We start from the raw sequence: 14,117 nt of genomic DNA on the forward strand, positions 1-14,117 counted from the left end.
GTTATCCCTGGAATAACAGCGACCCTCCTGCCTCTGTCTCCCGAGTGCTGGGGTCACAGGTGCTTGCCACCATGTTTGCCACCATGTCTGGCTTCAGGCATTTATTCATTCATTCATTCATTCATTCATTTATTTATTTATTTTTTTTGGTTTTTTTGAAGACAGGGTTTCTTGTGTAACCTTGACTGTCGTGGACTTGCTTTGTAGTCCAGGCTGACCTCGAACTCACAGAGATCCTCCTGCCTCTGCCTCCTAAGTACTGGCATTAAAGGCGTGCCCCACCACTGCTCGGCTTGGTTTTTATTTTTATTTTTATTTATTTTTAAGGTAGGGTCTCTCTGGAGCTCTGACAGGCCTGGAACTCACTGTTTAGACAGATTGGTCTCAAACTCACAGAGATCTGCCTCTGCCTCCCATGTGCTTGGATTAAAGACATGAGTCACCATGCCTGACATTTAAAAAAATTTTTATTTATTTATTTATTTATTATGTATACAGTGTTCTGCCTGCATGTACACCCGCACACCAGAAGAGGACACCAAATCTCATTACAGATGGTTGTGAGCCACCATGTGGTTGCTGGGAATTGAACTCAGAACCTTTGGAAGAGCAGCCAGAGTGCTCTTAACCTCTGAGCCATCTCTCCAGCCCCCCTCCCCCATTTTTTTTTTTTTTTTAAAATTACTTATTTGTGTGCTTTCCCCCTCAGAAGAGGGTTGCCAATTGAGCCCTTAGTCTGGAGTTCTAGGCAGTTGTGAGACATCTGATGTGGATGCTGGAAACTGAACTTGGGTCTTTTGGAAGAGCAGCAAACACTCTTAACCAGTGATGTATCGTTTTGGCTATGGCCAGTATAATCATTATTCTCTGCCACTCACGTCCCGAGTGGGGTGTCCGCTAGCGTCCGTTCTCTGCCAGCACCAAGCCTCTCTGCCCCTTCCCAACTCTTTGAACTTGTTTCCAGCCCCTCTTATTATTCTCTTGTCCCTTCAGCCTGCTTGGCCTCTTGGGTATTGAACATGCCTGGATCAGGTGACTATGTGTACTGCCCTTTCCTCACAGTCCACCTTCCTCGCCCGAGTGGCTTCTTCTCTCATTGTATCGTTGAAGCGGCTCAGGAGGTCATCCCAGATAGAGTGTCTGATCCTTTCCCACTCATTGACCTCCCCACTTGAGATTGTTGAATGTGTGCATAGTTATGGTCTTCCCTGTCCTAGAACATAATTTCTACCAAGAGAGAGATGCTTACGTTTGCTCTTTCCCAGGTTCCAGAGTGCTAGGAACATAGGGGACACACTAGACATTTGTCCAATCAGTAAATAGCACTTGTGAATCTCAGGTGTGTTCTAGATTAGATTCTGTTCATGTATGCCTGGTTCTTAGTGGAGGCCAGAAGAGAGCATCAGATCACACAGGGTGTGAGCTACCATGTGACTGCTGAGGATTGAACCCACGTCCTCTGGAAGAATAGCCCCAGTGACTATTTTTAAATAATTTATGTTTAAGTTTATACTTATGCATGTGGGGGTGCTATGCACATTATTGCAGTTATCCAAGAGACCAGAAGGTATCTGATCCTTTGGAGCTGGGGTTACAGGTGCTTGTAAGCTCCCTGATGTAGGTGCTGGTTACTGATCTCTGCTCTTCTGAAGAGCAGTGATCATCTTAACCACTGTCTTTCCAGGCTGCTGGAACAATTATTGCGCCAACTACAAAAGCATTGATTTTCGTAAGTTTTAAAAGCTTTCTGCCTTACATGGCAGAGACCTGTCTAAGATCCTCTTTATGGACTTGTAGTAGACCTTGGTACGGTTTCAGCATCAGAGGAGTGCTTCAACTGCTGTGCTTCCCTAACAGGCTTCTGTGTTTTGCTTTATGTTATTGTTTTGTATCTATGAGTGCTTTGCCAGCATGTGTATGTGTGCCCCATATGTTTGCAGTGCTCCCAGAGGCTAGAAGATGGCCTTGGATTCCCTTGGAACTAGGACCATAGGCAGTTGCTAACTGCCACCATGAGAGCTGGTGATTAAATTCTGGCCCTTTAGGAGAGCAGCTGGTGCTCTGTATCACTGTGCCCTTCCTTGCCCATGTTTAGACCTTTTTCTTGTATGATTTATGGCTTGCTTTTATTTTTATTTCTATTTTTATTAAAGATTTATTTGTTTATTTTATATACAATGTTGTGTCTGCATGTACACCTGCAGGCCAGAAAAGGGCACCAGATCACATTATAGATGGTTGTGAGCCACCATATGGTTGCTGGGAATTGAACTCAGGACCTCTGGAAGAGCAGTCAGTGCTCTTAACCTCTGAGCCATCTCTCCAGCCTATGGCTTGCTTTTATGAGCACTAGAATGCTTTTATTCTTTTTTGAAATATGCTAAAAATGGAAATTCTGCCTGAAAACATTATATGGAAAGTAGTAATCTAGATTTGTGTTGCATTTAGATGGCCAGTGCTATTGCTCTTTCTTCAGTCATCGCTCAGAAATGGTTAACATTTTTATCTTTTGGGGATATCTAATGTGCTGATGGAGAGGGCTTTTCTGGTGTATCAGACTTTTTTGGGCTTTGGAGAGAGTGTGATAATTTTTATGCTTTTGACATGACTGAAGAAAATTTCTTTGCATCCAAAGCATATAATTGCAAACTGTTTTATTTCTTGTTGGCTAAGTAAACAGGACCAGTCTTTTGTTTGTTTGCATATGTTGTTTCTTATCTGGCCCTGGTAGCACAGGAAGCAGATGGCTCTTAGTCTGATCACTTGTCTCCTTTCTTTGCGGCTGTGTGTGGAGAGGGCAGGGATCTGAGCTCTCTTCCTCATATTTTTAGTCCCAAATACCTGGGACCTAGACAGTATTTAGTAACAATTGCTTCTCAAATGAGATGAGATTTTGAGGAAGATGGCAGATGATTGTGGGGAATAAACTAATGACTAATAGGATTTCCAAGTCTGACTTCCAAAACTTCTTTCCCTTGGTTTTAGGAGTTTCAGGAGTTAATGCTGCATTGGAGCTTAAGATTTACTCTTTTCTTTGTAGACTCTTCCATCTTAAGGCTTTAGGGGTGGGCAGTGTGGTCAGTTCTAGAGAAGTTCATAATAGTGGGAATTTGGAAGAGTTTAAAAACCACCTAATAATCTTTAAAACTGGAGATTGGAAGTTGTTAGTTTTATCATGACAGTCATATTAAAGCTCTAGAATGGCTGGCTGAGAATATGTGTGATGAGTTATAGCTGAGCTAATTAAAGCTCTTGGTTTTGAAATTGCCAATCAGATATGGTTTTATTCTTAAAAGGAGCTTTGGACATTTGGAGATGGAGGCAGTCTTCAGAAGGCAGTGCCCTGAGTGACGCCTGTGACTTTCCCATAGCTGTGCAAGTTGTGTTTTCACATGGATGTAATTTGTATTATGGGCTCCTTTTTAATTTACGGAGTTGAAGCTAATTTTGTACAGTTACTTCCATTATATGTTAGTCACTGGACCTATGTTACTTTTTCCTTAAAAAGGGCAAAAACAGTGAATGTATAGGAAGTTTAGTGTACACTCACTATTCGGCAGCCCTTGAACTCCACAGTGTGAGCTCGCAAGGCTGAGGTCTGTGTGAAATTGTATATCACTGGTTCGGCTTTTCCACTGTGGTCTGTGAGATGTGTGAATAGTGGTTTGGGGTGGGGGTGGGGAGAAGGATTTAATGGCTACTCACAGCTCCAGTTCCAAGGGGCTCAGTACCCTATTTCTGATCTCTGTGGCTTCCTTCATGCAAGTGTTGCGCATAAACACACACATACACATAAAATTAAATAAATAAATGAATATTTAGGTATATCAGTATTTTCCTTCATCTGTGTGTGTATACCACATGCATTCAGTGCCTTTGGAGACCAGGAGAGAGAGCATTGGATGCCTAGGAACTAGAGTTTCAGGCAGCTAGCTGTTAGTTGCTGTGTGTTTGCTGGGAACCAAACACAGGTCCTCTGGCAGAGCAGCCAGTGCTCCTCACTGTTGAGCCTTCTCTCTGTGATTTTTTTTTAAAAAAGAAGAATGTTATTTTAGGAAAGAAATAATAGAAAACATTTAGGCATCAAAGAAAAACCAATTTGACGCCCTCCCCTTTTTTTCTCTCCTAGCATTTTTGAAACGTTGGGGTTGTTGGAGTGGTTGGATTTTCCCTGGAATTGAGTAAGAAATTCAGAAGACTGAAGCCCAGGCTTACTGTCTACCTTTCACGGAGGCCTAGCCGTGAGAGGACAGAAGAAGGCACGTGGCGAATCATGACAGCTGACAAAGATAAAGACAAAGACAAAGAAAAGGACCGGGATCGGGACCGGGACCGAGAGAGAGATAAAAGAGACAAAGCAAGAGAGAGTGAGAATGCCAGGCCTCGCAGGAGCTGCACCTTGGAAGGAGGAGCCAAAAATTATGCTGAGAGTGACCACAGTGAGGATGAAGACAATGACAACAACAGTGCCACCACAGAGGAGTCCACAAAGAAGAGCAAGAAGAGACCACCCAAAAAAAAGTCCCGGTATGAAAGGACAGACACTGGTGAGATAGCGTCTTACATCACTGAGGATGATGTCGTCTACAGACCAGGAGGTAAGAGCAGGACACTGGGGTCTGCACAGGGCTTGTGAGAGAGAAGTGGGCTCTGCCTCACAGTGGAACATATCTCCTTTATTTGTGAAGAAAGACTTGGAGTCCAGAAGACAGTAGCTGAGATAGCAAAATTCAGTTAACAAACATAGATCCCTCAGTAGGTTTAACAACTTTATGCTTGCGTCCTCCTGGCCCTCGCCCCTCTCTGGCTCATATATTTCTTAATGACGTTGTTTCATCATGATTCTTGCTCTCCTTTTCAATCATACACTTAACATCCTCCCCTCCCCTCCCTTCTCCTCCCTTCCCCTCCCCCTTAACTCATCTTTAGCCATAAATTAGGCTTGTAGAAGGAGTACTGCATACCAGATTCTGGTAAACAAGATATTCTATGTTGAAATAGAATTGACCATCAGCTGGAGAGAGGTTTTTTATTTTTTTGTTTTTGAGACAGGGTCTCACTATGTAGCCCAGCCCGTCCTGGCACTCACTTTGTAGACCAGGCTGGCCTTAAACTCGCAGAGATCTGCCTGTTTCTGTCTCCCTGAGTGCTGGGATTAAAGGTGTGAGCCACCACACCTAGTTGGAAGGAGATTTTGAAAAAAGAATCTCCAGAGTAAGATTTATCACTCCTGGGCAACCAACCCTTTACTAGAGTAGTGAGCTTTGAGCTTATCAGTCAGTTGCTACAGAAGACAGCAACTAAATTCACGAACTTTGTGTTTTTTTAGTAGATAGACTCTGAGCTGTGGCTTTGCTTAGAGAGAGACAGACCCAGCATGTAAATGTTTGAAGAGATGCAGAAGCCTAGCACACCAGCAAAGCCTGTGGGGAGGATCACTATGAGTTTGACTAGTCTTTTGAGACCCTGTCTGTTTCAAAAATCTAACCAACTAAAGATAGGGTTGTTTTTTTCTTACATAAATTAGTAAAACTATCACACTTCATTTTATTGGAATTATTTACACTGGTAAGCCATAACAGGGATTTCATAGGTGGTATAATCATCACAGAGGAGTCTCATCGAGTTTAAGTTTTTCCCAGCAATGGGATTAAAGCATACTACTATGTCATTAACTCAATACATGCATTTCACTGAGAAAAACTGAGCTTCAGAATTTGTTTGTATAAAGTTCCAGTTTGGGGGAGACTTTTAGAAGTTTGTTTAGTTTTTTTGTTTTTTGTTTTTTTTTTTTTTCCAGAAAATAATCAGTATCAGACAAACTCATGTTACAGCTATACTTTTCTTGCTTGACAGTTGATAAGAAAGGTGTGGGCATTTGCCAGGAACCGTTAGCCTTATGCAGGTCCCAGTGCTGAGTGCTTCTCTTTGATTCAGGCTCAGTACTGGACCATAAGAATGCCACTGCTGCCCAGTCTGTCAGTCCATTGCCACTTTGCTTACCGAGGGCCCATTTAGCTTAGGGTGTTTTTTCTTGTTGTTGTTTGCTTTGGGTTAGGTTTTGGTTTAAGATACAGGGTCTGCTAAGCATAGACTGACCTGTAAAGTACTCTGTCACCTAGCCCAACACAGGGTTAAACCTGTGATCTCTGTTCTTCTCCTGCAAGCAGGGACTACAGCTGCGCATTACAATACTGGGCTGCTTCTTTCATTTTAAATCATGAAAAAAAGCATAAGATGTGTTAGTTTGAGTAGATTATAACTTAAGAATAAAAGGGTAGGTGCATTTGTTTCCCTTCTCTTGAGATACAACATGGGATGAATTGTTGGAATCATTGCCAGCTGTAATGTACAGTATCAAATGCCAGCCCTGCTCATCAAGCATAATATGGAATTTTCCATTTGTGTCACTAGGGACATTTCAGCATGTTAGGAGCCAGGTGCTTATGGGAAATGCTGCTCAGACTGTCCCCTCATGAGAGATGGCTAATTAGTTAACTCTGAGAAGTCCTACAGCCAAGAACACCTCTGTGACATTGAACAGCACCTGCTGCCTCTGCTGCTTATGGGCTGTGACAGTCTTTATGGCTGTCTCCCTAAAGAAGCTAATTTTGAGGAAACGTGTTTGGCAAACAGTGCCCACCTTTACAGCTCGAGGGGAGGTTCTTCTTTATACTCTGAGAGAAATGTGTGAGGAGATTGTCAAGGGCTCAGTTACAAAGTAGTGGCTCTTATAAAGTATTAGAGAGTGTTATTATGCCCTCCCCCCAAAGTAGCATTCCATATGACCTGTGCACACTGTCTCATACCCTGCAGTTATTGACAGGTTACTTAAGGCTCTCAGTAAAATGGGAATGCTTTCCCTGTGGCTATGTTGTCAGTGTGTAATGACACAGACACCCTAGTGGTTTCCTTTTTTCTTTCCTTTCTTTTTCCCCCTTAACCTAACCCCCCCCCCCAGGGGGGGCAGGATTTCTCTGTGTTGTCATGGCTATCCTGGATCTGTAGGCCAAGCTGGCCCTGAACTCAGAGATCTGCCTGCCTCTGTCTCTCGAGTGTTGGGATTAAAAGTGTGCGCCACCATGCCAGCTCCTAGTTATTTTTGATATGTGGTTGGAGTCACAGATGCAGAGTCAGTTGATACAGAGAGCTGACTAGAGTGCCTGAACTGTTGGAGAAGCTGCAGTTTGTGTTGTGCTGGCAACAGTGAACATCTGGCCTTTTGTAGAGTGCTTTGCCTTTGACTTGATCAGTGGTTAGCATTGAGTGGTTAGGGAGTTAATATTTCAAGCTAAATGACTTGGCTGCCTTGCCCAAATAATTTCTAAGTAGAGGTTCGCTAAATATTGTCAATTCTTCAGGTTCATTTCACCTGAAGAGTCAAGAATAGGTTTCTGTGACTAGATTCCCAGATGGATTTTCATACCACACCCCCAGCCCTGCCTCTCTTTCCTGTCTCTCTGTTGCTGTCACGGTCATTGTCTTTGTAGTGTGGACTGAAGTTGGAGCCTTTTATTCTACCACTGAGCTACTGTCCAAGCTCTTTTTAAAAAACTGTAGTTTCAAATCAGAGTCCCACTGAGTCCCTCAGTAAGACTTGAACTTGAGACCATCCTGCCTCAGCTTCTTGAGCAGGTAGGCCCTAGGCATGTGTTGCTGTGCACAGCTGTCTTCCCTCTCTTGTCTGTGAAGACAGCATCATGTAGTCCCGGCTGTCTTTGAATCCTTCCTGTGCGCTGACTTGAGTTTTAACGCTTCTTAATCCTCTGCTTTTACTTCCAAGCACTGGAATTATATGCAGGTCACATGGCTCCTCAGTTGACTCTCAGACATTTACAGCCTTTAGAGATGTTACAAGAGAGGTCTTCAAGGGATTGGGAATTTTGGCTTGATTGACTAATTTGATTAATATGTGGAAAACCTTGAATTTAGGTATCTCCTAAAGTGTTACTAAGAATGAACCCTGGAGCTGGGAGGTAGTGATGTATTCCTTTAGACTCCAGTGCTCAGACAGAGGCAGGTGGATCTCTGACGGTTTGGGTCCAGTGAGAGCTACAAGTGAGACCCTGTCTCAAAGCAAAACAGCAAAACCCAAACCAAAACAAACAGAGCAACAAACAAAAACAAAAGAGTGAACCCCACAGTGGTGCTTTGAGGAGAGGCTGTGGTGTCCCTTATCCCAAGTGGCCAGCTCTCTATTCTGGTCATTAGAAGCAAATTGCTATCACTGAGAATGTGTTAAAAATTTAAGTTTGTGCATTGTTGTGCACAGAACTTTTTTTTTTCTTCTTTGCTCTTCATCTCTGGAGAGACCTTTGTTCTGCCCTTAGGAACTCAGCATACTCTAGTCACTTTTATTCAGGAGGATCCTGTAGCCTTATCTTAGTTCTTAGCTTTTCGTCAGATCCGTGGCATTCATTGTCTTTCCATTCCCAGGCTTGTCACATTTCTTTGGTAGTAGTTATCGTGAGTGTGAGTGAGTGAGTGAGTGAGTGTGTGTGTGTGTGTAATTCCTTCTGAAACTTACCCAATGAAATGCTCTTTTACTTATATTTTAGAACTGAGATGTATTAATTTCTATTCATCCACATGGAATTAAGCTGGGAATAATCCAAATGAGGAGAAATGAAGCCTGGGTGTCCAGTTGAATTAAAAGAGAACATACATAGTCTTAAAATATAAAACTTTAGGAAGCTAGTAAATACACAAGTATAATAGTGTGTGATCCCTTTTAATGTAAAAGAGGCCCAAGTACTGTCAGGTCAGGAGACAGGTGGTTATGGGCTTTTGTATGTGAGTTGCCACAAGGGACGCTCCCGGGGTCCTGGCTGGGCTTTGTTTTGTTGGCTGTGCTTATGTGAATTTGTGCACTCTTTGAAGTTTTATCCCACTTGTCCTTTGCTATGTATATCTAGAACTTCAGTGAAAGCTTGTTACCCCTCTGCAAGGCCATGCACTGCTGCTGCAGGCAAGCGTGCAGCACCTGGCTCTGCTGTGTAGATCTTACTCCTCCTTGGGAGGAGGGCACTAAGGCAGTGGTGGTTTACCAGGGTTTCAGTAGCAAGTGGCATCTGTGGTGTCCCTCCCTTCCCCAGGACATCAAGCATACTGAGGCTAAAACACCAAGACTGGTGAAGCTGGCAGGCCTTGTTCCTCTGAAGGGGTTAGAAAGAAACTGTTCGCTTGGCCATTCTTCCTGTCTGCGTGTTTTTGGTGTGTGTCCAAGTGCTTCTCTTTTATGAGGACACCAGACATATTGGACGTACCCTTCTTCCCATCATCTAAACTCATTCCATTTGCAGCCACCCTCGTCCTAAACCCTCTTTCTGTGCACTGTAGTTTAGGACTTAGCCATATTGGTAGGGGTTGGTTGACAGGAGGAGCAGTGTTGCTCGGGAGACTGTGCTTGAGTGATCTAGGGTAGGTGGCTGCTTCATCTTGAAGCTGTCTTTATTTAGTTTGAAATTTACTGTTATTATTATTGTCATCATTATTATTGGAGGAGGCTCAGTGTCATGGCATGTATGTAGAGGCTGTTTGAAACTTTTATTTCTTCTATTTCATATCAGTTCTTGATCCCAAGGGAAGGATTGCCTTTTAGTGTGTATTAGGAAGTTACTCAAACTACCTATGTAAAAGAACATTTCTTTCTTTTTAAAAAACTATTTTATTAATTTATTCACATTACAACTCAATTGTTATCCCATGCCTTGTATCCTCCCATTCCTCCCTCCCTCCTGCTTTCCCCCTACTCCCCTCCCCTGTGATTGTGACTGAGGAGGACCTCCTCCCCCTGTATATGCTCATAGGGTATCAAGTCTCTTCTTGGTAGCCTGCTAGCCTTCCTCTGAGTGCCACCAGGTCTCCCCCTCCAGGAGACGTGGTCAGAAATGGAGCACCAGAATTCGCGTGAAAGTCAGTCCCCACTCTCCACTCAGCAGTGGAGAATGTCCTATCCATTGGCTAGATCTGGGTAGCAGAAAAGAACATTTCTTATCACATAAAAATGATGGCTTTTATCTGTGAGGGTAGATGAAATGAGAAAAACTGTAATTTTAACTGCCAGAAAATTTGAGACTGGCCATGTCTTTTTGATTTCATAAAGGAAAGATAGCTTAGTCAAGTGACTGTCTCAGTGACCAGTGCTTGAAGTGCTGGTCAGAAGTGCAGACTGTCAGGCTCCAGCAGTGACGAACTGAATCAGAAACAGGGTTTTATTTGATGACATTATCAGGTGATTTAAATTCATATTAAGTTTTTGAGAATCACTTATCTGGGCCATTGTTTCCCAGCTTTCGTTCAGTTAATGTGTAAGTAGAAAATGAGCTTACTATCTGAGAGCCAAGAAAGACCAGCGTTCCAGGTTCTTTGCTATTTGCGTGTAGTTGAGTGGGATTTCAGCAGAAGCCACCCCATCCCCACCTCTACCCACATCACCTAGGTTCACTAGGCTTACTTCAAACTTGTGATCTTGTCTCCACTTCCTGAATTTTAAGAGGGAAAACCACAGAGCTGGATATTTATTTTATTTTTAAGGGAACAAGAAAATGTCGTTTCCTGACCTGAACTTGCTTTTGTTTTTTTTTAAGGTTTGTTTATTTTTAATTTTCTAGGGATGAGTGTTTTACGTGCATATGTATACATATACCACGTTTGTATAATGCCTATGGGGTCCATACGAGGGCATCAGATCACCTGGATCTGGGGCCACAGATAGCCGTGAGCCTTGTAGATGCTGCGAACAAAACCTGGGTCCTCTTGGAGATCAGTGTGTGCTCTTATCTGAAGTTTCCTGGACTATAATACAATAATAGTTTAAAAAGCAGCACATGAATTAAATTCTGATTAGTTGCTTGGGCATAATTTGGATGCCCCAAAGTTGGTAGATTAGTGTAAATAAGAGGAGAGGACCGAGAGTGGGGTAGCATGGAGATAACTTACTAACTAGCAAGAAGGACACGTCTGTTGTCCAGTCTTTGGCCTTGCTTTATATGTTTCTAGTCCTTAAAAAACTTGTTGTAGAGCAAGTGAGATGGCTGAGTAGTAAAGGTGCTTGAGACCAAGTGTGATGACCCGAGTTTAATATCTGGGAACCACATAGTAGAGGTAGAAAACTGACTCTCACAGTTGTCCTCTGCATCTCAGTGTTAGAGCTCATGCCTTGCATGTAGGAGGCCTTGGGTTAGATCTGTAGCAACATAAAAGAAGGAGAAATACACTTTAATTTTTTAAAAAAGGAAATAGGTTGACTTCTTGGAAAATACTATACATATATTCTTTTTTCCCTGAAGTTGTATCTCAGCCGTTTTTGATGTTCTACACCTGGTGTGCCGGCCACTTAAGAGGCTGAAGTAAGAGGGTTTAAGTAAGTAAGAGCTTAAGCCTACGTGGGATGTCTAGCAACACAAGACATCTCTACAGACAGACAGTTCACCATGCATAGGGTTCGGTTCCCAAAACTAGGCAGAATGATTTATTCTTCTCACTTTCAATACCTCTACACGTATTGGGGGTGGGGTGGGGCGTGGAGTGGGGTCGTTGCTGAGAGAGATTGAAATTTCAAAAATCAGAGATAACAATTGTGGGACTCAAGCTTTGTGGAAAAGAGGTATACTTCCAAAATATTTAGGCTACTGGTAATTATTGGTTTTGAGCCCTCACAGGAAGGGGGTATCATTTTAGTGGCCTCATAAAGCATGCACGATGTCTGTGCTAAAGGTTTTTTGCCACTATCCAAAGAACATTGATGAGTGTAGTGAATTCCATGTCACTGCTACATTTGAATGCAGGTTAGCCTTTTCACATCAGCAGCAGACTGTAATCTGCACTTCAGAGTGCTTTCTAGCAGCAGCTGGGCACCAACTACTTGACTGCTGATGAGCTATGCACCCTGCAGCAGCATGGTGTCTACCTCTGAGTCACACTGTGACTCTCTGAGGCTCTTGCCCCCTTGTCTTAAACGCACCAACTAAAATTCCTTTTAGGAAACCTTTTAAATAAGTCCTGGGTTCAGAAGAAACCATGAGGAAGAGTCTTTGCTGCTATGCCCCTCCTCCTTCTTTCCTACTTTGCATTGGAGACCTGTGTGTGTTCCCCAGGTATGCGCTGTGTCTTCCAAGACTTGCATGTAATAGTGTACTTATTTTCTTTACTATTTGTTTATGTTTTTAAAATCAGTTTATTTTTATACATATACATTTATATTATTACATGTATATACAATAGATTACCTATGGCAAGAAGAACCATGACACAATCAGGAATTATATAATTGTTCCATTCTTAGTGTTTTGGCTATTTGTATTTGACAGCCTTGAAGAAGACATCTTCCCTATCTTGATGCATCTAAATTTCTGAATGTAAATCAATCTCCCTCACATATTGTCATTATCAACTTAGTAGTATATTTATATTTATCTTGTGTCCTTAATCATTGAAGGAGGCATTCTTCATTTTAATAATCCCAAATTAAAGCAATTACATAACATAAAAAGTCATCCTGAGGCTCTAGAGATAATTTCATGGCTAACAGCTCTTGCTGTTCTTACGGGGGACCCTGGTTTGGTCCCAGCACATACACAGTGGCTCACAACCCCAGGGGATTTGATACCTTCTTCTGGCTTCTTAAGACACCAAGCACCCACATGGTGCACATGCATACAAACTCACACATACATATAAAATAAAGGTACAGTAGATCTTGGGGGAAAAAAATCACTATTGAAAAGGTCAAGTCTCCTGACACCAACTATCTCACCCTACCAAGATTTTTAGCCCAAGGATCTCACCACTTTTCCCCTTCACCTGTACCCACAAGGCGCAGACAGTCAGATCCCCATAAATATTGCATGTTTTCCCTTCTGCATGTCTGTTCCAACAGTACCAGAGAGATTTCTCGTTCCAGTTCCTGGTGTGTCCACCATTCCCAAGATTAGCACCAACAGAGGGCCAGTTTCGGGGGCTGGGGGGTAATTCCTTTGGGGACCATTGTCATATCTGTTCATCTTTAAGAGTTGGCTGTTAGTATAGGCATGGGGCAGTTGGTATTAGAAGAACCGGTTGGGAACTGTCTTTGAGGTTGTTTGTATGCAGAATAGACTGTTGAGTGTTTACTCTAAAGATGAGGTTGCTGAGCCTGTGGGCATGGTTTTTCTTGAACTATGTAACCTTCCTGGGCATTACAGTGGTTTTTAGTATGCCGCTTGGCCGTCCATTGTTCTTCTCACTAGTTTGGTTATCTCCTGAAGGCCGTTTGTGAGAGAACTGGGTTAGGGCGGCAGGTGGATTCCTGCACTGGTCCCAGTAATTGACTTAGATACCTGGAACTTCCAGGGTGAATGTGGCTCATTCGGAAAGAGAGGCTCTTTGCACAGGAATGCTGCCACTGCTTTGGATATCATAAGTTGAATTTTAAGCCCAAATGGTGTATATGACATGGAATTTGGAATGGTGATACTGTAGCTAGTCAGTTATCTTGGTGAAGACATTTGCAAAAGGATCCTGATATCCACCTGGGTAAATTGGTGAATGGTCAGTTAAAATTAGATGTTGACTCTGTAGTCAGTCTTCGGTGGTGTGAATAAGGTGGCTGGCGGAGCTTCTTCTCTTGTTCTTAGTCAGCATCAGCAGAGCTGTCAGCTTGTCTTTCAAGGGCCAGCTCTTGTCTGCGCCCTTTGTCATGAGAGTGGTAATAAATAATGTTCAATAAGTGAGCTTGGCTGTGTGACAGTTTAAAAAAAGCTTTTTATAGGTGTTAGAATTTGGAGTTCATATAGTTTTCACAAGTCAAGAAATAATATACACACACACACACACACACACACACACACACACACACACACATATATATATATATATATAAAGCCCACCCTAGCAGCTTATCATGAAAAAATTTAAACCAAACCTATCCTTTGCTTGTGAGCTTCTTACGAACAGGGAACAGGTTCAGGTGGGCCTGTAGGCTGTGCTTGCTCATCTGTTTATGGCCCATCCTGCAGTCAGCTTTTTCTTAGGTTTTGCAGTTCTTTCAGTGATGGGCTGGAGGTAGATCAGTGGTGAAGAGTGGATGAGTAGCATGCAGTAAGTAGGTCCTAGGGTTGATTCCACCACCACAAAAA

The 14,117-nt window shown here is 42.7% G+C and overlaps 1 protein-coding gene across 1 annotated transcript in view; it reads left to right on the plus strand.

The window, feature by feature from the left end:
* Window positions 1-14,117, plus strand: part of Rere (arginine-glutamic acid dipeptide repeats) — a 329,541-nt gene that overhangs the window by 119,443 nt on the left and 195,981 nt on the right. Inside the window, exon 2 of the mRNA XM_051171194.1 lies at window positions 4,130-4,598. Coding sequence (XP_051027151.1) covers window positions 4,274-4,598 — 325 coding nt within the window. The 5' untranslated portion in view covers window positions 4,130-4,273. The remainder of the gene's footprint in view (window positions 1-4,129; window positions 4,599-14,117) is intronic.

This window comes from Acomys russatus, chromosome 29 (assembly GCF_903995435.1).
Source record: "Acomys russatus chromosome 29, mAcoRus1.1, whole genome shotgun sequence".
NCBI classification, from domain to species: domain Eukaryota; kingdom Metazoa; phylum Chordata; class Mammalia; order Rodentia; family Muridae; genus Acomys; species Acomys russatus.